Below are 21,219 nucleotides of genomic sequence, written 5' to 3'. Positions count from 1 at the left end.
TAAACCTAACGTAATAGCGTGGAATCAAAAGTGGGCAAGACGTGAGCACCAAAATAGAGACATTATTTAGTCCCGTAGGGCTAGCAGCTAGTAGGGAAACTTCCCCAAGTAGCCAGCCACTTTCTACGTCTTTCGGCAAACAATGAGGCAGTGTTCGATACGGCATCGATAACATCATGTGGATTCTTCGCGTCAGGCAAATGGAACGGGACCTTGCTCCTTCCTCAATTAGGGCCGCTTGCCCTTTTTTGTTTCCTCTCTACCAGCTTCACTTATTTTACAATTTTCTCCCGTCTTTCCCTCCGTCATCATATCTTATTTGCGCTGGACAAATTTGTCCCTTTCCCCGGCCTAGGGCATACGGCCCTCCAACCTTCATACGGAGACCTATCCGATCCCTTGTCTGTTTCCTCGCAGAGACTTGCACAAAGCTCATGTATTTTGTGAATTCAGTATGTGATACGAACATAAGGGCCTCTCGTGAAGGCTATACTAAAGGTTTGAAGCCCTGGCTCAAAGTGCTGCTCACTACGCCGCAACGGTGAGAGCATGGAAAACAAGGACTTCGAAAAGGAACGAGAGCGACAATGCACCCAAATGATAAAAGAAGAGCGAACGCTTTTATATTGTAACAAAAATAGTGAAACAAGCATAACTTTTCGATAACCATACACCATAGCTCCAGCCATAACCCCGATACTCACTGCCGACACCCACTGTCAGATGCAGGACCATTTTGAAGGAAGAATCAAACCATTTCGCGGTGAACATTCCGGATATGCGCAATCAAATTATCCTTTCGATTGAAATTCTTCTGGCACTCTCCCTCGGGGCATTCATATAATCCCGGCGAGATGTGCTTTGTTTTGATATGGCGCAGCAGGGCTCCCCTTTGAGAGAAACTTCCTGAGTATTCGCAGTGCTTCCATTTGCACTTTAGTGGACTGCCATGACTAGATCTATGCCAGACGAATGTTAGAACCCATATCTAAAAATCATATCCCAGAGAAGGGAGAGAGTTCTTCCAAACGAAACATACTTAGCAACCCTCGAGACTTTGGCATAAGATGTAGGCCTCTGGGAGGTATCATCTGAGGCAGCCATCGGTCCTTGCTCTTCGTCCGCAGTGGAGATGATTGTGGAGGTGATGTCAGATATCCCGTCGTGAAGATCAAGGCTCGGAGTATCGGCAGCAGCGGCGCCCTCTTCGGCCTGGGAGCGCTTCTCGTATTGATTATCGGTGATCTCAAGAAGAGCACCGACTGAGGTGGAAGTCGTAGAGTCAGGGGTGAGGAGAGCGGAGGGAGATTCAAGAGCAGGTTTATATAAAAGATCATCGAGAAGAGGGGACCAGGGATCAGCGAAAATATAGGAGAACGGAGGATCACTTTCGTTCCACTGATTTTCTCCCTCGTGATCGAGGTATGACAAGCCAGGGTTGAATGGTTCTGTCATGGTGTAGATTGTAATTCTCAGGAACGGGAGGCACCAAGCTTAACGAGTTTCATGGACAATTTAATGATGAGAGCGACCTACGCAGAAATGCGGGGAAACCCTTGGAGTATATACCCCTTATATACTGAATGGTATGCAATGACCTACCTGGGTGCCTTGATAGGCGTTTTTGGCAGAGTTTTCATACACCCCAGCGCCACACGTCACCATGATTGGCGTTCTTAGCAGTGTCATTCATAGGAGGCAGCTCAGATCGTGGCGCAGGCACGATATGGAAAGCCATTCTTGAGATGTGACTGGATGTGTCCGGATACGCACCCTCAGGGTTTGTTCAGGTGCCTTGAAACAGCTTACGTGAAGCAGAGCCCCGATTGCTTCCAATTGGTCTGGCAGCTACGAACTGTGGCTGTGATTTCCATTAGTTAGAAAAATTGAAATCTGACCAAAGAGGATCTCCTCGCTATGGCCCAAGCGTTTCTTTCTTTCTTTTTCATCGCACCCCGCGCCTCGATGTTTTTGCACCACATGCCGTCATCCAGGCGCAGTATGATAAGACCTTTCCTGCAGCCAACCAAGACTCACGATTAGGGTTAAATGAGAAACAGTGTATTATTAAGGAGGAAATGAAGACAGGAAGGCATCAAGGAGAGGAGATGTCGAGTCGAGGGAAATCTAAACACTCTAGGCAGTCATCTGGCCTGAGGCCAACATGCTGACGATCAATCATAACGGCCCCCAATATTGCCAAGGAAGGTATCAATACAATATTTACCAAATTCATTTTTAGATAAGAAGTTGTCAACGATGAAGATTATACAATAGTAATTCTGCACTCAGATGAACTCGATTTTTGGCCATATTAAACAATGGATATCAGTCAACTGGTGACAGAGAAAGATTGTATCCCCCAAACTGCGGAGAAAGGAAACAATGGGTTGCATAAATCGGGTGAGGTTTAGTAGGCCGTGCTTGTCAATGAGCGACTTCGGGAGTTTCTAGAAGCCTTGAGGATACCATTATAAATCGGTACCAGTAACCTTGAAAGGCACAATGGGATTTATAGACCTACGCCTCGGAAATCGTTGCACAAGACCCTGCTACTCGGCGTTGCTGTGTTCGGAGTTTTGACGCTTCTTCTTCTTGCTACCAATGATCTCCCCATTCTCATGGCCCTAATTTGCCTAGATTCCTCAATTTGGATATCTTTCAGTTCCACTGCCAATAGTACTGCCGATAATATCGCCGATATGCTTCTGATTTACCTTTAATTCTCGAAATCTACCAGCCCTCATTTTCCAGCCCTTCTAGCCATAACTTCCCATTTAAAACTCCCTGACTATATGTACAATGTAGATACCAAGACTAATCCGATGTGGGTCCTGATTGCCATGGTGGTCCGTGTCGGCGGGTGGCGCCGGACTGTGGGTTCTCGTGGAGGAAGCTTTCAATTCTCGACGATGCTAATGGAGATGCATTCTTGTTTCTGGTGAACTTTATGTAGAATATTCTTGGGGATTTCAACACAGGCTAATACTTGTGGAAGCAATTGTAGTGCCGGTTGATAAATGGATGAAATAAAGTGAGTCGAGTTACGTGGTGTTATCCGCTTTAATGTAGCCAATAGACCCCTGTTGCGAATGCGCGATCCAGTGGTGGCGGGGTAGATCTTAAATATGTTTCGTTCCAAAATCCTATTTACCTCAGCGATTCTCTTTGCTATCGTTGCTTCATGCTATAATTCAACTCAGCGTGGGCGAAAATTTGGACAGAAGACATGGGCTCGAAAACGGTTGGTCTGTAGTAGAAACATGCAGTGTCAAGGGATTAGGTACGCTAGAAGCCAATATCATCAATATTCTGGTCTTTCATCCTGGACATAACCTTCTAATCACTCTCATATCCCATCTCCTCCAATGACCACAACAAATGATCGTCTTCATCTGGATCCTGAACCACCTCAGCATTAGGAATCAATTCATCGATTCCCTTCACCTCTGTCAGTTGGGACGACCCGGACTTGTAGAAGACCATTAAAGCATCCATCTGCTTATCGTGCTCCTCGTTCTCGCCCTTCTGGTATCCCCGAACACATAAATACTCTAGCCCAACTGGCAGACAGTCTACCAAATCCAACTTTGTCCCCTTCTTGTAGGGTTCTCCACTAACACCAGCGGCAAAGTATAACATAACGTTTATATCCAAGCTCAACCGTTTCAAGGCCACAAATTCTTTCAGTGACCCGCCGTATGTCCATATCAATTTGTAGAATGTGCAGGTTTCGTCGCTGATGTGGTATTCAAATGGCCCCCCATGGTGATTGAATCGGTGGTCTCTCTCTTCCTCGTCAACGATATCGAATGCATAAACTCCATCGCCTGTATTGACATCAAGGATTTCCAATGTTTTCTTATGCGCGCAAAGGACTTTAATGAATGCTTTGGGATTGAACATAGGAGACCCTCCTTCAATACTTGCTCTACCTCCGGTAGAATACTGGAACTCCCTGAGGACTCTACACGACCATATCAGATTCGTGAGGTAGAGAGAACCAAGTGAAGAATGATGGATGGATATCTTGGTGATATTGGAACATTTTTCTTTGAATGCAAGCTTTTCGTTGCCATCCTCCTCCATTATATCAACGCGGACGGATTCAATTGACAGGAGATTGTCAAATAGCCTTAAGCAGCCAGAAAACTCCATTGGGAGATAGAAGCGACTCTCAGAATCATCATTTTTGTTAATGAGATAAACATTGCGGAGGTTGCGAAGATATGGCATACTTTCGGGACTGGCATTGGCTTGATGAAGAAGCTCTGCAAGCGGGAAGTCGATTACGCGTTTAGAACTCAGGCGACAGGGAGGTGTCATGGCCATCGACACAAGGTTCGGTGATACCACAATCAGAATAGCAGTCAAGGCTTGGGCGATGAATGTACCGATACTCTCACGATATCTATCCACTTGCTTAGATAGTTGCCCAGAGACTAAGATCAAACGAGATTCTCACCGATAGGCAAGCGCTGCCGTTTTTTCCATCCTCTGCATAAGCATATTGACCACTCTATCCTCTTGGGTACCTTTGAAACCACCCTTCCTGACGGCATTTCGCACAAGATTCATCTCCTCGTTGCTCAAGTCTCGTTGAGACTTGACTTCCTTGTAGTCGATATGCCCATACTCATATATTGATTTGCAGCATTCAACGTGGCGCACATAATTACCCAAGCTAGGTCGTTTCAAGATATCCATAAGAAAGGCGAATGACTCGTCAATATTTTCCTCTCCTGAGGAGACACTAATTCGTTGGTACTTCTTGCGCATTGCCATATCGCACAAGGAGTGGAGGAATCGACATTGTAGTGAGAGGGCAGCTACATCACGGTTGGAAAGAAGACATGAAATGATCCGCTGATGAATCTCGAGGGGCAGACTGAGAAATGACATGGTTCCTGCTCATATTCTGTCCATGTAGAAATAGGGGTTTATTTAAACTAATGGTTTTGCCCTCTCGGAAAGGACTAGCTTAGGCATCCGCCCTGTTGCCTGAAATTTAGTCTTGGCATCTTGAGGCTTTTAGTCGGCTACATCTGAGCAGCCCTCACGACTCATGGAAATTGCCTAAATAGGTAGACCAGCGTGTTAATTCCTGTGAAATGAGCTATTGTCATATATTTTTGCAGTTTTCGCCGTAGGCGACGCCGTAGACGAATTATTTTCACTCTTCTAGCTAGAAGGGAAAGAACGAAACGAAAAAGAACTATAGCGAAAAACAGAATAGCATGTCGTGATAGCCCCAAGATATGTCGTTGACCCCGCAGAATCTCTGCGCGGGATCATTTTCCTATTCTGGTACGCGGGGATGTATATTAAACTCCGGACCTCCTCATATTTGTCCAACTTGAAATATTTCCAACCTCAATTTCAAAAATGACTCAAATCTTCCTGTAACTGGCTTTCCATTTCTTGACAGTGCGTGGTTCATGTATTTTCTAACTGGCTCAAATTCCAGTACAGGTGCCACGGGCTACATCGGGGGCGAAGTCCTACACGCTTTGCAGCATGCCCATCCGGACTATGAGATTGCCGCCTTGATCAGAGATAATGAAAAGGCCAGTAAGGTCTTGACTGCATTTCCTAAGATACGGGTGGTTCTTGCAGATCTAGACGATGTCGAAATTGTTGAAGAAGAATCACGCAAAGCCAATATCGTCATCCGTGGGTCAATTCGATCTAGTAGAATAACCTATCATTAATTTCCTCCATTTAGATGCTGCTAGTAACAAGCATCTTGAAAGCGTGAAAGCGATCGCAAGTGGCCTGGCAGGACGTCAGGATGGTACGTTATATACTGCTGCAATGTCTTCTTTCGGGTTTGATTGCTAATTAAAGCAAAATTGCAGCATACTATATTCAAGTTACCGGGGTTAGCATCCTGTCAGGCCCTGAGGTTGATAAAAACTCATATGGCGAGCCCTCAGATCAAATTTTTGATGATTTGGATAACGTCGGTGATCTCCGGGACATAATTCGGGCATACAAAGATCGTCGAGTGGTGGATAACTACATTCTCGACTTGGAAGCAGATGGCCCCAAAACTGCGATCATTTTCCCTCCTATCATATTTGGCACTGGTAGAGGCCCCGTGAATCAACGCAGCATCCAGGTTCCCTCATTGGCCCGGGCCGCTCTGCTGCAACATGCTGGTCTATATCTTGGCAAAGGATTAAGTCGATGGGGCATTGTTCATGTCTCTGATTTGGCTGATCTCTATGTCAAATTGGTGGAGCATGCTGTCAACGCCACTCCCGGTCCTCTCTGGAATGAGAATGGACTTTTCTTTGCAGAAAATGGTTTCGAGGTTGGCTCACGACCTAATATGTCCCAAATTATCCGCACTGACCTTCTTTTCTTCCTTTAGAGCTTCAAAGATATTGCTCTAGTTATTGCCAAAGAGGGGCATAGCCTCGGTTACATTGATTCGCCTGATTCAGTGCGATCCATGGATCTCGACGAGGCCAACGAAGTAATACCCCATGGAATTGTGTTTTTAGGTACCAATGGTCAAGGTCGAGCTTTGCGGGCAAGAACGCTGTTAGGATGGGAACCGCATGGCGAGAGCTTCCAGAAGGCGGCGCGGGAGACAATCATTGCTGAAGCGGCTCAGCTGTGATAATTTTCAAGCAGCATTCATTGCAAGGAGTATGCAATTTTTAACTCGTCTCGTTTCATTTGTTTCATATTTTTTTGCGTATAATTTCGGTGGTTCCTAGTGGTAATAGTGTAATCTTAGGGCTTCCGTGTCCACGGGACTACATATCTGGGATAGGAACCTTCCATGCGCTCAAAAGCTTCGTAAAAATATCAGGATGACCTGTACAATCTATCTTAGAGACTCTACTCAAATACCGACTACTGATCTTTGAATTTTGTGAGACATGATTGATATAAAATGGGGTTGGAACTAGGAAGGAATTGAACCAAGAAAGCAACCAGAAACTACCACCACCAGGCTAAATGCTATTCACATAGAATTATTCGCTCCCACTTACACATAGTTTATCAAGAAGAAATTGATATTTTTAAAGAATAGTTTCTAATTATCAACAGTGAAAAAATTCACCTGGAGAATGTAAAACAGTCTTAGTCAGCGCATCGCCCCGCCGCCTTACTTGACCGCCTCTAAATTTGCCGGACTTTACTTTTTTTCCTTTACGATTTTTATCACCGCCAAACAGCCCTCTTTCTCATCCCAATACATTGCTTTCTTTGACTCTTCTCCACCTCGTCGTCGGCAATCATCATGGCGACTCTGGCGGAGAAGCTTGAGAAGATTAAGTCTCCCAAGCTGCAGAACCAGCATCACGTAAGTTTTCCCGCTGAATGTACGGTCAATTGACGCTAACATTAATCCATGAACAGACTGCTGTGGTGCTCTCTGCAGTCGAGGATACTCTCCGTGATCAAAAGGCAGACTTCTCTCCTACCGCATATTTTGCCGCTCTCCTTGCACTGCTCTCGCAGTCGCTGTCCGCATCCCATGGCATTGTCAACAAGGATTTAGCGACATCCGTTGTCTACCTTCTCGACATCACAACCGTTTACGTTCCCGCCCCAATCCTTTGCGCCAAATTCTCTCAGATCCTCGAAGGCCTTGCACCTGCGCTTTCTCTCCCCGAGGTCGAAGCCCCGCTCCTGCGTCCTTCAATTGGTTGTCTCGAGTCTCTGCTCATTGCCCAGGATGCTGCATCATGGAACCTCCCGCACACACAGGTCGGCCCACGACGCGCAATGGCAGGTCTGCTGAGTCTCTCAGTTGACCACCGGCCCAAGGTGCGGAAACGTGCCCAGGAGGCTCTTGTCAAGGTTCTCAAGTCACCCCCACCGAGCCCGTCTCTGGACCACCCAGGTGCGGATATGTGCGCTCAGTCTGCAATGAAGACTCTGGGCGATAGCATCACAGCCGCTCACAAGCAAAAGAAGGGTCGTCACGATGCTCAGGCCAACAACCACGAGCCCCTTATCATTCACTCGTTGCAGTTAATCAAGACCATTGCCTCAGCATCAGGTGGCTGGCCCAGCAAGAAGATCGAACCGCTCAGCGAACTTCTTATGAACGCTTCTCGCTCCACCAACGAGTACATCACTATGGGTGCTTTCGAGGTATTCGAGGTCATTTTCGAAGGAATGGCTGATGAGTTCTCGTCTTCGAAGCTGCCCCGTCTTTTGGATGCTATTTCCGAACTCAAGCCTGCGCAGAATGACTCCCAGCTTCTGCCCCCTTGGATTGCAGTGCTCTCGCGCGGTTATGATGTTGCCGCGCAGATCACTCCCGAAGATACTTTCGAGAAGTTGCCGGATCTCTTCACCTTGATTTCTGGATTCCTGGCTTCGCCTTCCAGCAACATTCGCGTTTCCGCATCTGAATGTCTGATTTCGTTCCTGCACAACTGTATCCCCAACTCTGTTATTGTGGACCCATCTGTGTATGATGAGAAGACCTTGGAGAAGTTGGCTCGTGCAGCCGTTGACCTTCTGTCGGTGAAGTACCAGGCTGCTTGGAAAGAAGTTTTCAACGTTTGCTCTGCCCTGTTCGATTGCTTCAAGTGGCGGTCAACCCCGTATCTTGTCAAGATTGTCTCCACAATTGGTGAACTGCGCAGCAATGGCGGTTTCCACGGCAAGAAGGAAGCCGATGCCGTTCTTGCTAGTGCCATCGAGGCAATGGGTCCCGAGGCAGTATTGGAGATTCTTCCCCTCAACATTATCGAACAGAAGGCTGGTCAACCCGGTCGTGTCTGGATGCTACCCATTATGCGCGATAGCGTGACCAACACGAACCTCCGCCACTTCCGTACCGAACTCGTTCCCCTGAGTGAGGCACTTTACCAGAAGGTGGTTGACTTCGGTGCCGCTGAGAAGTCCGTGGAAGTGAAGATTTTCGAAACCCTCGTCCAACAGACCTGGGGTACCCTTCCCGGCTACTGCGAGCTGCCGCTCGATCTTGTGGAGGCATTCGACCAGTCATTCGCTGAGCTGCTGTCTAACGTTCTTTACAAGCAAACCGAGTTGCGAGTTGATGTCTGCCGTGCTTTGCAGAACCTGGTTGAGTCTAACCAAGCTATCTTGGAGGTCGAAAACGATGAGGATGATCTGATCTTGCAACGCCGCATCACCAAGGCCGCTGCTAAGAAGAACCTCGCTCATCTCGGCGGTCTTGCGAGCAACCTGCTGGCTGTGTTGTTCAACGTCTACAGCCAGACCCTTCCCCACTACCGTGGCTACATTCTACAGTGCATTAATGCCTACTTGAGCATTACCCCTGAAAACGTGAGTTTCCCCTTCAGTCTCGTATAAAAATCTTAACGGACTAACACCCTCAATAGGAACTGAACGACACTTTCAACCGCGTTACTTCAATGCTCGAGTCTTCTTTGGCTACCGAGCAAGAGACAGCAACCAAGCAGAGTGCTCAGTCTCAGGGCTCATCCGACAAGATGCCACCGACTTCCCACACCCTGATTGACCTCGTTATTGCTATGTCAATCTATCTCCCTCGCTCCAGCTTCGGTGGCTTGTTTGCCATGGCGGCAGCTATCCTCAACAGCTCGTCCCCCCACCCGGATCAGCAACTCATCAAGAAGGCCTACAAGTTGATTCCCCGACTTGGAACGACCGAGACTGGCCGCGCCGCCCTCCAGGAGCGTAGTGGAGAGTTGCAGGCTCTCATGCTTGCCACCACCGATACCACTCCTGCTTCTGGCCGCCGCGACCGTATGCTCGCTATCACCGAGATTATCAACCACCTCCCCACCTCGGACCTGCACTTCATCCCTGCAATCCTGTCTGAGGTGGTTCTGGGCTGCAAAGAGAGCAATGAGAAGGCCCGCACAGCGGCCTTTGACCTGCTGATTCTCTTGGCCAAGCGCACAACAGATTCAGAGCGCAACCCTCCCGGCACTGTCATCCGCCGTTCTCTTGTTCCAGGTGTGGCAGATGATTCCCCCGATGCCCCTGCTACCCTCGAGGAGTTCTTCACAATGGTCTCAGCCGGTCTCGCTGGCTCGGCTCCTCACATGGTGGGAGCCACCGTCACCGCGCTTTCGCGTCTGTTCTTCGACTTCCAGAAACAGCTTCAGCCTGAGATGCTCAAGGAACTTGTTGAGACCGTCGAGCTCTTCCTCACTTCCAACAACCGTGAGATTGTCCGCTCTGTCCTTGGCTTCGTCAAGGTTGCAGTCGTCGTCCTCCCCGACGAAGCACTGCGCCCCCGCCTGAACACCATGGTTCCCAGCCTTATGGCTTGGAACAAGGAGCACAAGGGCCGTCTCCGTAGCAAGGTGAAGGGCATCATCGACCGACTTGTGCGCCGATTCGGTGCTCCCCTCCTGGAGGCTATCGTCGGCGAGGAAGACCGCAAGCTCATTGTCAATATTCGCAAAGCCCGTGAGCGCAGCAAGCGCAAGAAGAAGGAGGGTGCTGAAGGTGAAGACGATGATGAGGAGGAGAAGGCTTCTAAGCCTCAGGCTGGAAACGCCTTTGACAAGGCCGTGTACGGCTCTGACTCCGACTCCTCCGACAACTCGGATGATGGCGACAGCGATATTGATGTCGACAACGTCGCCCAGATCAAGGGTCGCAGCTCCAAGAAAAAGGCAGGACAGAGCACCCAGTACATTCGCGAGATGTCACCCGAAGACAATCCTCTCGATCTGCTCGGCTCCAACGCTCTGGCCAGCATCTCCACTACCAAGCCCAGCCAGCGCTTCCTCAACACAGGCCCCGGCTCAAAGAAGAAGCGCGCCGCCAAGGTCGACGCTGACGGCCGTCTTGTCCTCGGCGATGATGGCGATGTCGTCGCTGAAGATGTCGAGATGTCTGGTGCTGGCGACGGTGGCGTGAACGCCTACCTCGCTGCTGTCAGTGGACCCGACGCTGTCCGTCGTGGCCAGAGAGGTAAGGTTAAGATGGGCCAGTCGTCCAAGAAGAATGCTGGCGATAGCATGGATGTCGACGAGGACGACCTGAAGAAGGATCTGCGCGCTTCTGGATCCGGTCAGAGCTCTACCCGTCGTGGTCTTGGTGCACCCAAGACTTCCGGTGCGTCTGGTAGTGGTCGCGTTGAGAAGCGTCGCAATCCAGGTAACGCTCCTCGGGGTGGTAACCGCTCGGGATGGGGCAAGAAGAGATAAACTATTTACTTTACAATAAGTAAGTCAAATCTCTTTTTCGCCTTGTCTGCCGGGCTTGGGTCCTGTAGGTGGAAAGAGAAGAGGGTAGCATCTAGCAGATCCTGGAGTTATCGTTCTGAGTTCCCTGTTTTTTTTTTTTTTAATTTATTGTTCCATGTTTTGTCTCTGCCATCTGGTCTTCGGTCCCTGTCGTGCTTGGTTAGTGTTGACGATTCTCATAATACCCTCCGCTGTGGTGTTTCCGTTGACTCTGGGCTTTTTTTCTGTTCGATGCAGAGTTATTGGACTCCGTGTTTTTCATGATATGATTACGATTCTGTTCAAAAGTTTCTCTTAGGTCAATGGACATAGATATTGCTTCATTTATTTGGTATAGGATGTGTGTACATGTAGCCTATATGCTGTGTTACTTAAAGAGACAGTCTTTTGTATTTAACAGCATTCAGTCTTACTGCATCGCACTTATATCCGATAGGCTAATTATCGAGTAAATGTCCTATGGCGCTCAGAAATACTACTAGAATACACTTCAGCTACAGCTAAATACAGAAAATCCCAAATGCAGTGTGACTTTTATCATATTCTCATTTGCAAAGCAGGTTATCATGCACAAAAAAAAGTGTATCGAACATATCAATCAGAACTTCATGAACGCGAGCCAGCCAACCAGGCAGCTCAGCAGCATTTCCCACAGCCCCCATCACGAGCCAAAAGAAGTAGATGTAGAGTGAGACACAAAGGAACAAATAACAAAAAGCCCCCGACCTCCAGACCAGACGGCATCGCATCCATCAAATCCACAGCGTCGACAGCTTTCTCACAGTATAAAGCAGACAATAGTAGCCCACCGTTCCATGGAGCATCCGAATCCAGCCAGAACTCCATCGCCGATGCAATTCAAACAATCACAATCCGCCACGGCGCAGAAAAATCGACACCGTCGCTCATCGGGTGATTATCGACCGGTTATATCCTGACGCCCTTTCGTTCCTTTTCAGCCACTCGGTCTTCAATGCAGGTATCAAGAATATCGAATACCCGAATCCCGGGAAATAGAGCAAGCCATAGTCCACAGACCAGAGTCTGGTCTAGTAACTGACCCCAACAGACCAAACACATATAATTGATGATAATACCTAGAACAGGATCTCGCCGCTGTGCTCTGGCTCGAAACCGAGCGCTTGCAGCTCATCGTAGCGCTTCTTATCGCCTGTTTTCCGCTTCGATTCTTCTTTCTTCTTCAGCGCGAAGACTTCTTCGAATGGGGCTCGGGTAAGGTTGGGCGGGATATCGTCTTCGCGGTCAAGGTCCTGCAAATCAATTGAGAATTCGTTAGCGGAGTTCCTTGCCGGGATATCTTGTAACTTCCATAAACCTTGTAGTAGGGGATTGGGGGATTGGGAATTGAGGAGTTGAGGAGTTGATCGTACCACTTCGCCTAGTAGGAGCACATTCTCTCCGCGAACAATGAAGATACCGCGCGAGACATCGGCGTACAAGTTTCCAGCGTAGATGCGCTCCATAGTATCCTGGAAAACAAGGTTTGCTGCGAGGTTTGAATGTCAGATAAAAGGGCAAGATATCATTTGGGTATGTGCGACTGGCATACCGAACTGATCCCAGCTTCGAAGGACGCCGATGAGTTTGCGGCCGTCGCGCAGGATGAGGACAAGTTTCTCTGTGATTGCATTAGCTATGTTCTTCTCTACCGCTTCCATTGTTTCTCCTATTGGATCGGTTTGACTCCGCATCTAGGTGGACATACTATCTGTTAGATCAAGCAGCTGTGCGGCGGTCGTGAACATCTGCGGGGGTAATTGCGGTGGGCCGCCGGTAGGCTGGGGGCCTGCTGGGCCAAGGGCATTCTGGGAGAATTGTTGATTTTGCTGCGGGGTTCGAGGGGCCGGGGCAGGGCTTTCGTTTAACGATAGGCGCTCCATGGTGTGATGTCTGTGGTTGTTGAAAAGGCGGGGAGAAAATCGGAAAGCGGTGGGGAGGAGGAGGGGATTGGAGGGCGCTGATGCAAGAGAGATTTAGGAAATTGATGTGGAGGTTCTCATTCTATTTCTTTTGGGTCATCGCAATGGAGGATCGAGGTCGCAAAGGCCGTCATCAAGGGCGGTGAGTTTGTCTTGTTTGCTCGGGTTGATCTATACATTTTGGTTTTTGATATCTTTTTCTACATACTCTATGGAGGGGGAAATACGCTTGCATTTTTAAAGCGCTCAAGAAAAGTACATGCTATACACAAGCGAAAGGGGGAATATCCAAGAAAAAAAAAAAAAAGAAGAAAAAAACCAAAGACCAAAACATCGAGAAGCCAACAGGGAGTGTCTATATCTACAAAACCCCGACACCCCTCTGTTGGCCCCTCATCCTTTCCTCCCGTCTCTTACTATATGGCGCACAGTATGGCTCATCAGCAGAGCCAATACTAGCCCTAATACCATCCTGCGAGCGATGATAAGCCGGACTCGACGGCGCAGGCGGCAACTGCATAGCCTTAAACTGCGCATCGGTGATAACCCGCATCCCATAAAGATACCGCATAAGCTCAAAGTCCGGCCGACTACCAGCAAGCGTCTGGCCAAGACAGTAGTGATCGGCAGCGACATGGTCGAGCATACGATCCCATGCAGAGGGGGAGTCACTCAGTGGGGCTCCAACAGCCTCGTCGTTAGTGTGGGCCGACTCAGCGTCCTCAGGAACAGGCGATGACACGGGTTCCGAGACGCCATCGACAAACTTTGTATTCGGGCACAGCGGACACCGCGCTGATGGTGGGGTTGGGTGGGAACGAAAGTGGCTGAAGACGTGGGTGCGCCACTCCGCGCCATCATCGAAGGACTCGTGACAGTCCAGCATATAGAAGAGACATGCGTATGTGCGCTGCTCAGTGCTAGCTGTTAGAGATATGGGTATTGAGGGCGTCGCGGAGGATATAGAGGCTACTGCAGGTGTGTCCCAGGACGAGAGCGATGCGCGCGATAGAGCGGGCTCTGGGACGCTGTCGGTGGTGATTAACGGTGGCATGTCGCCAAGAACGTAGATGCCATCTGTGGTGCCATCTCCATGTGTGGATTCAACGCCAGTTCCAGACCTAGTATCCACTGATGATATTGACGAGGGCGATGCGCTAGACAAGTCGGGCATAGCGGGCGAAGACGACATGGCGGAGACGACGACGCTCGGTTGCTTTTTCTTGTTGGGCTGCTTTTGCGACAGAGCGGGGTTCCTACTTGAAGCGGTGCTGTTGCTGGCGGTCGAACTCACGCTGATACTGACGCTGCGGGCAGAAGATGATCGGCGATGATCTCGGTCTCTATGCCGGTCTCTATTCGAGCGTGAAACGAAAGGCGGATCGAAGTCGCCTCGACGAGGGTCATCGGGGCTTGTGGGCTTGCGCTCCGACATGCTCCGCAGTGCAAAATATGGTCTATTGCGCGGGATGGGTACGGCTGGATCGCGTCAGAGTCGGGTTGCTCGGCGGGGTTACATAGCAATAGTAGAGGTATAGGTATAAGAGGGAGGGAAAAGATGAGAAGTAATACGGAAGAGGGGAACGGGATAGAACGGGGGGAAAAAAATACATACAGCCTAGAGACCCGATATCAGATCAACAGCACACCTTCAGATCTGCGCTTTTGTCAGCATGCATGACATCTATAGGCCGTTTTGTAGGATGTTAAGGCTCTACCGTCTAGGAATGCCTGAAAAGGCTAAAGTGGGGGTGCTGATTGGAATTTTTCGCTCTAAATCTTAGGGCGGGGTGGTTTTGGTGCTTGTGTTATACTGATATCCTTATAACAGAATTTTGTTCTTTTTAAAAGGATCCCTTTGAGAGGATGCAGGTCTGGAATACAATGCACGGGCACGCGCATGGACATAGTCAGGGATCATACGGTCTTGTCTGCAGGACAGTTTTCGTCGGATATAGAGGGAGTAAGTAGTTCTACCATATTCTTCTTTGTGGTTATGGCAAAAATACATATTAAAAACATGACGAACTTGGAGCAAGTTTTAATTAAAAATGACAAAATCGAGATATCTTGGTGTATAAATAATAGAAATCTACGTCAGCTAGATTCTTCCCAATGAGAATCTAGATGTGTTAGGCAGTATACTGCCAGTATACTGGCAGTACTGTTGACATGTGAATGTATCTTTTTGATGCTATTCTTGGATGTGGAATAAAGTTGTAACATTGTTTCAGATTCGACATCTCAAAGACAGAATACGAAAGTATTTATTATGACATATATATATTTTATAGATGCACCCAGTTGACTGTATGGCGAAAGCAAGGCCACAAGTGCAATGTACAGAATTGCGGGGGAGATATCACATGCAAATCGATCTAAGATCTCCAATATACGAAGTACATAGGAAAAAAAAAAAGAATTTAGTGAAAGTTCTTGATTTTGCTCACAGTGTGAGGAATTAAGTGAGAGAAGAGAAATAAAGGATTGATCAGAAGTGAATTGAGACCACAGGCCTCAAGAGAGGAGAATGACATAAAAAAGTAGAAGCAGGTCTTTCGACGCGGAATTTTGAACTCGAAGTTGAAAAAAAAGGAAAGGTCTCCAGACAGGAGAGTGAACAGCCAAAGGTTAAAAAAAAAAGAGATCCCAATCCGTCTATTTGGTGGAAAGCGCCAGAGAAAGAAAAAAAATCAAAACCAATCCGACACCGTTGATGCCCGCAAGCCATAGTAAAAAAAATGCCCAAGTCTATATCGTTTCGTAGCGCGCATAACATAAGTTTTCCAGGCATAAAGAGGTTGCAAAGAAGAGAAGAGTTAGAACCGGTCTGCCAAGTCGCCGCCAGCAACCGAATTGCTAGCTGACGAGTTCATGGATGAAAACCCGGTCGGAGGATTGAGCATGTCCTGCACCGCAACCTTGGGAATCTGAGGTACGGGCAACTTGCGCTGCGTGCCATCGGGTTTGGACATGATGTCGGAAATGGTTGGGCCCATATGACCCTGGTTCGGGCTGTAATAATTGGGACCTTCTGGTTGCGGCTCCATAGGTGCCAAGGCAGGGGTGTGCTGGAGGGACAAGTGGCGAATCGAAGGCAGGTGCAACTCGCTAGCGCCGAGAGGACGCAGACGAGGCGAGTGTGCGGGGGTGGCCAAGGGAGTGTGGTCGGGAGTAGGGGACAAAGAATCGTGAGAGAAAGTAGGAGAAGAAGGAGCAGTGGAGTTGGGGGAGTTAGGACGAGAACGCTTGACACGGTGGCCATATCCGTCGTCGTCATCGTTGGAATGCGAACGGGTCATGTTCTGGGAAATGGCATACGCGGAAAGCGAAGGGAGTCCACGGCTAGTTCCGTGATGACGGGAGCCGAACATTTGGTGTCCACGGGATCCGTGGAAGCCCATGTGATCGTCGCGCTCTACTTGCGACGCAGCTGTAGCCAGAAGGTTAATGTCCATTCCGGAAGAAGCCCGCTCATTAGTGCGCGAGTAAGGACCCAAATTTGAGCGCATGTGGTTGGCGTAGTTGGAGAAGGAGTGAGGAGGCGAAACATCCGGAGATCCAACCTGCGAGACTGGAGCAGAGCGGGTGATAGGCTTGCTGGGAGGGGGCATCATGTTGGCAGCATTGACCATGCCACTGTCCTGTCCTGCTGCGGCCGCAGCCGCTGCCAGGTGCTGAGCCTTGTTGCTGCGGCGAGAGTTGGGGTTGTTGTGGATTCGCGAGTGGCGCGTAAGTTCGTCTGATCGACTGAAGCGCTTTGTGCAACCGGGGAACTGGCAGGCGTGTGGCTTCTCACCAGTGTGCGTGCGGATGTGCCTAGTCTGGTGTTCCAAGCGGTGGAAGGCCCGGTCGCAAAGAGGGCACTTGTAAGGCCGGGGAAGATCCTGGCGGACCTCCTCGGTCGCGGGACGCGCACCCTTCATGAGGGGCGGTAATAGGCTAACTGAAGAAGCCATTGAAGAATCTCCTGGGGTCGAGGGTGCCGAGTCAGGCGAGGATTCGTGAGGGTTAAGTAGATTTGAAAATCCCACTGAAGAAGCCGGCGGTGGCATGTGAATTCCCAGGGGGCGAATTTATGAAGGATTGTTCTGAAGGGGGGACCGAGGACGGTTTTTATCGCAGGGGTCCCAAGCTAAGGTCGATCAAACACCGAGTTAGGATGGAAGGTCGATCGGGATCGGAACGATGCGCACAGAATGCTGATAGCTTGTAAAGGTAGTCGAGTAGGGTTTGTGGGGAGACAAAAGCAAGAGGAAAGGAAAAAAGGAACCTGGAGATGACGATCTGGGGAGTTACAAATAATATATGGAATGGAGGGGGAAGGGAGAAATCGGGGAGAAGGGGCAGTGTCGGAATCGGACTTGGAGAAAAGAAAATTCTGAAAATTCAAGGCAAAAAGCAAAAAATCGAAATTGAAAAAAGAATTAAATTTGTGAAAAATTAAAAATAAAATATAAAATAAAATATAAAAAAAAGAGGATGATTCTCAATGTTGGAAAAGACAGAGTGTGGGGGAGAAGAAGGGGACAACTGGGGCAAAAGAGGAAAAGTGGGAAAAATTTGAGTAAAAGATTAAAAAATATATATTCCAAAAGGGGAAATTTGGAAAAAATTGAAAATTCGAAAAATTCGAAAAAGGAAAAAAAAAAAAAAAAAAAAAAAAAAAAGAAAATGCCCAGGAAATACCCTTTACCCTTACTCGAGTGGGGGTATATAATGATCAACCTTTTAGTATATAGTTACCACATATATATATAGAATTGAATATTACAAAATAGCTGTCCATCAAACATATAGTATATACAAAGTACAAGTCAAATAAAACAGAAAATCAATTCAAGTCGACGACTACGTAACCGCATTAAGCAAAAATGTGGAGACTCGCATTTTTCCTGAAGAACCGTGTGGCGTGAGGTGCGTGTCCCTATCCGGCTATCGCGCCTCTGGTCAATTTCTTATCAGAGAACATGGGGAATTTGGCATTTTCTACTGGCTTCTGATATCTTCCCCCCCCCCATACTTTAGCCTATCTCAGACAAAAGAGTAATAAAAAAATGATGACATGCGGAGACCCAATGACGAGCAGGATCTGGGGATCTCCCTTTATAAAGATTTATAACATTTTGATATGTACATATGTACATATGTAGGCATATATGTACGGAGTACTCCGTACATCCTCCGTATACTCCGTATAACTTTGAGATACCCTTAAAACTCGGCAAAAAGTCTGGGGGTTACGGTGATTCTCGGCCGGACCAGTCCAGACCCATGTACAATGGAGATCCTGGACCATCTGATCCTGTCACGGAGTGACGATAGCGAGGATCATCGATGATGTCGACACCTGAGGTGAAAATATCCGTTGAAATTTTAGAGTAATCATTTAGTCACGCGAAAGGCACAAAAGGTACGAATGACCCAAATTGCCCTATTCAGCTGCGGCTTTATCATCCGAAGGAATCATGCCTTCCGAACCCTATGGCGTATAACTAAAAAAAAAAATAGGTATTAGGATCCTCTCAGCTTCCCCGACAATCCCCCGGATTCCGGGGGTTAAGATAGGATTTTATCTTTTTTTTAAAATATTTTCTCTTTATTTTAACAGGGCCTCCCTAGTTGATTGTCGTACGATAAACTGAACCAACACTGCTGATAGGCGCGGATCACTCAATTATTGATAGCCCTGATGCAAGTATCATGCAGCCGCAAAGCCGCGTATCTCGAAGGAAACCCAGAGATGCCAGTGTGTCAGCCCCCTGTACAATGACCAGGCTGCATTCCTTGCGTAACAAGACAGTCCCCCGACCTGCCAAGATGTCCCAAGTATAGAAAAATGACCGGGGGGTGTAGATTTCGTTTTTCTTGGCTGAATCTTGAATCTAAAAGTAATAGCCGGGGTCTGGGGCCCCGGTTCCCAAAGTAATTAATATATGCCTATTTTTATTCTATTTCCCTTATCAGAGGTCTGTGGCACAAGTTCACGCTTCTCTACACTTACGCCCGAAGTTATCCCGGCATCGAAGACAAGTTAAAAGGGCCGAGGTGCGGGATAAACGGGGCGGGATAAAGAATCATACTCGGCAAGGCCGTCCCGCCGACAAGAGTCCGGTTTCTGTAGATGACAAGGTGTTATCCTTTCGTAGGGTTGGAAAGTCCAGGAATAATACTACTATATCATCACATATAGGGTGTCCAAAATATACATATATATATAAATATATAACACAATATATATGTACTTTATAACTACCTTATCATATACTATAATGTTATATACTATTAAGTCCTGTGCAGGGGCCCCTTAGTGGCAGATCTTAACGGAATTTTTACCGGGCAAATTCAGCCGATCTCCACAGTTCCTATTGCCTGAAGTCCCCTTGGCAAATCAGGACCATTTAGCAAACCCCTAAGACAAAAGATAAGAGTGTGTCAGCCTATGCCGGGCCGACTACCGAGTTCGTACTTTTGAGCTCTCCGCGGATCTTAAGGAAATTGCATTCTAATTTTTATGAAAATAGGCTATCAAATATATCCGGTACGGAGCATTGGAGCTCTCCATTTTCTCCACGGGGAATATATGGCACCATGGAGAATGTCCAAACTTGGAGTGGCGATCTGCAGGTAAAGAGATAGTCTGATTCTTTTTTTTATTTAATATTACATGGTAATTCAAAGCAGGTACCCAGCCTATAAGCCAATTACCCGCTTTTTGCCGATTTTTGCGACGTGTAAATAGTACTTTGTTAATTATGAAACTAAAGATGTGAGTTTTGTTTCAGGTGACGAGTTCACTGAGATGTAGTATTATGGCTTTAATTCGCTGCGTTACTCTCTTTCAAAAAATATCTCGGAATATATTTACAGACGTATCGGATTCAAAAGTCCCGACAAATTCCCTTCCCCGGAACTCGTCTCACTTTCCTAGTCCACACAATCGTCAGATCCACAAAACTACACCCTTTCTCCATACTCCGTGCATCCTATGTAGTTCAAAGGTGGAGAGCCCCAAAACCGGTAGGTTCCAATCACCGACAGCACAATAACCTCATTCGACAAACCGGTATAATTTTGATTTCTACGGATGATCAAGTCTATCAAGCCGATACACCCGGTGATCACCATTCTCCAACACAGAGTACTCCATATCTCGCCCCCCGACCCCGCAATCCCCAAGCGATACGCCTGGAGAACCCCGAAGCAGCACCCGCAGCAAACGATCTGCGACTGACATCTCAAAGTTCCTGCCATATCCTTGATCGTCACGATCGCCCCTAGAATATGATCCTCCGATATCGCTATCGTCATATAGAGGCGCTCCTCAGGTCGATCTATCACGCCATCTGGGGAAAGCTACCAATCTAATATCCATATATACACCACCTGGGCAGGGTATTTATAACTTTAATAGGCTTGGATATACCGCTCATCCCACAGAAATTGGAATGTTATCGGTACTCTCAGCATTCTTTTCTGATAATGCTGATCAATCCCATTATTTCTGGCATGCAGACCCGCGCACCGGGTACGTCGATCCTAGATGGGGAATTGAAAAAGCAAAAAAAAAAAAAACAGTATACCAAAAAAAAAGGGCCAAGACGAAGAGAGGAAATGCGAAACAGAGAACTACAGAAAAAGCAAGGGGAAAAGGGAAAAACATTTTGAAAAGAAAAGTAAAGAATGACAATGCTCGATTAGGAGCGTGGAGATTCCCCCGGATTGCCTTATCAGTCCGGGGCCTCGTTGCGCTCCGTGTGGAATTCACTCTTCCGAGCTCTTTCACATTTGGGATATTAACACAATACTAGATACATACCTATCTTAGTCAAAACATCGACAACCAGTGATATCTATTTCTAGTACCTAACAGTTCGCTATCAACACCCCCGCACCCCCAGATCGTCACGCAAGATAGCGTCGGGGGGCTCGAGAGACGGGAAAAAAATAATATTTATGGAGATTTGTCTATTAATCCTGGATATTAACCTTACAGATAATTTCCAGGACTGAGTGTATAGGTCCGGGTCTGGACGCGACCGTCCCTTTCAGCCCCTTGCTACATGAGACTGAACAGTCCGGCATTGGCAACT

General features: G+C 47.8%; 7 protein-coding genes across 7 annotated transcripts; 2 read left to right on the top strand and 5 right to left on the bottom strand.

Moving 5' to 3' along the window:
* Positions 1–748: 748 nt before the first annotated feature.
* On the bottom strand, positions 749–1,455 carry N7479_002890 (C2H2-type zinc finger protein; the record flags this gene model as incomplete). Its single annotated transcript, XM_057250587.1, has 2 exons — positions 749–959; positions 1,040–1,455. The coding sequence occupies 2 exons, from the start codon at positions 1,453–1,455 to the stop codon at positions 749–751; spliced, it is 627 nt and encodes a 208-aa protein (XP_057115019.1).
* Positions 1,456–3,339: 1,884 nt separating this feature from the next.
* N7479_002889 (uncharacterized protein) lies at positions 3,340–4,779 on the bottom strand (the record flags this gene model as incomplete). The annotated part of the gene is made up of 2 exons (XM_057250586.1): positions 3,340–4,411; positions 4,466–4,779. 2 exons carry the CDS (start codon positions 4,777–4,779, stop codon positions 3,340–3,342), a joined length of 1,386 nt encoding a protein of 461 aa, XP_057115018.1.
* Positions 4,780–5,385: 606 nt separating this feature from the next.
* On the top strand, positions 5,386–6,628 carry N7479_002888 (uncharacterized protein; the record flags this gene model as incomplete). The annotated part of the gene is made up of 5 exons (XM_057250585.1): positions 5,386–5,402; positions 5,468–5,673; positions 5,726–5,794; positions 5,859–6,316; positions 6,377–6,628. The coding sequence occupies 5 exons, from the start codon at positions 5,386–5,388 to the stop codon at positions 6,626–6,628; spliced, it is 1,002 nt and encodes a 333-aa protein (XP_057115017.1).
* Positions 6,629–7,192: 564 nt separating this feature from the next.
* N7479_002887 (mRNA-binding protein RRP12) lies at positions 7,193–11,147 on the top strand (the record flags this gene model as incomplete). The annotated part of the gene is made up of 3 exons (XM_057250584.1): positions 7,193–7,321; positions 7,378–9,285; positions 9,342–11,147. The coding sequence occupies exons 1-3, from the start codon at positions 7,259–7,261 to the stop codon at positions 11,145–11,147; spliced, it is 3,777 nt and encodes a 1,258-aa protein (XP_057115016.1). The 5' UTR covers positions 7,193–7,258.
* A 1,136-nt stretch (positions 11,148–12,283) lies between these two features.
* N7479_002886 (U6 snRNA-associated Sm-like protein LSm1) lies at positions 12,284–13,087 on the bottom strand (the record flags this gene model as incomplete). The annotated part of the gene is made up of 3 exons (XM_057250583.1): positions 12,284–12,693; positions 12,757–12,825; positions 12,913–13,087. The coding sequence occupies 3 exons, from the start codon at positions 13,085–13,087 to the stop codon at positions 12,284–12,286; spliced, it is 654 nt and encodes a 217-aa protein (XP_057115015.1).
* Positions 13,088–13,487: 400 nt separating this feature from the next.
* N7479_002885 (uncharacterized protein) lies at positions 13,488–14,561 on the bottom strand (the record flags this gene model as incomplete). The annotated part of the gene is made up of 1 exon (XM_057250582.1): positions 13,488–14,561. One exon carries the CDS (start codon positions 14,559–14,561, stop codon positions 13,488–13,490), a length of 1,074 nt encoding a protein of 357 aa, XP_057115014.1.
* A 1,384-nt stretch (positions 14,562–15,945) lies between these two features.
* Positions 15,946–17,181, bottom strand: N7479_002884 (C2H2-type zinc finger protein; the record flags this gene model as incomplete). Its single annotated transcript, XM_057250581.1, has 1 exon — positions 15,946–17,181. One exon carries the CDS (start codon positions 17,179–17,181, stop codon positions 15,946–15,948), a length of 1,236 nt encoding a protein of 411 aa, XP_057115013.1.
* Between the last annotated feature and the right edge of the window lie 4,038 nt (positions 17,182–21,219).

Source organism: Penicillium vulpinum (genome assembly GCF_028829585.1).
Source record: "Penicillium vulpinum strain IBT 29486 chromosome Unknown utg000001l_segment0_segment0, whole genome shotgun sequence".
Taxonomy (NCBI): domain Eukaryota; kingdom Fungi; phylum Ascomycota; class Eurotiomycetes; order Eurotiales; family Aspergillaceae; genus Penicillium; species Penicillium vulpinum.
Note: the sequence above shows the minus strand (reverse complement) of the source record. Positions and strands in the feature narration are given on the sequence as shown.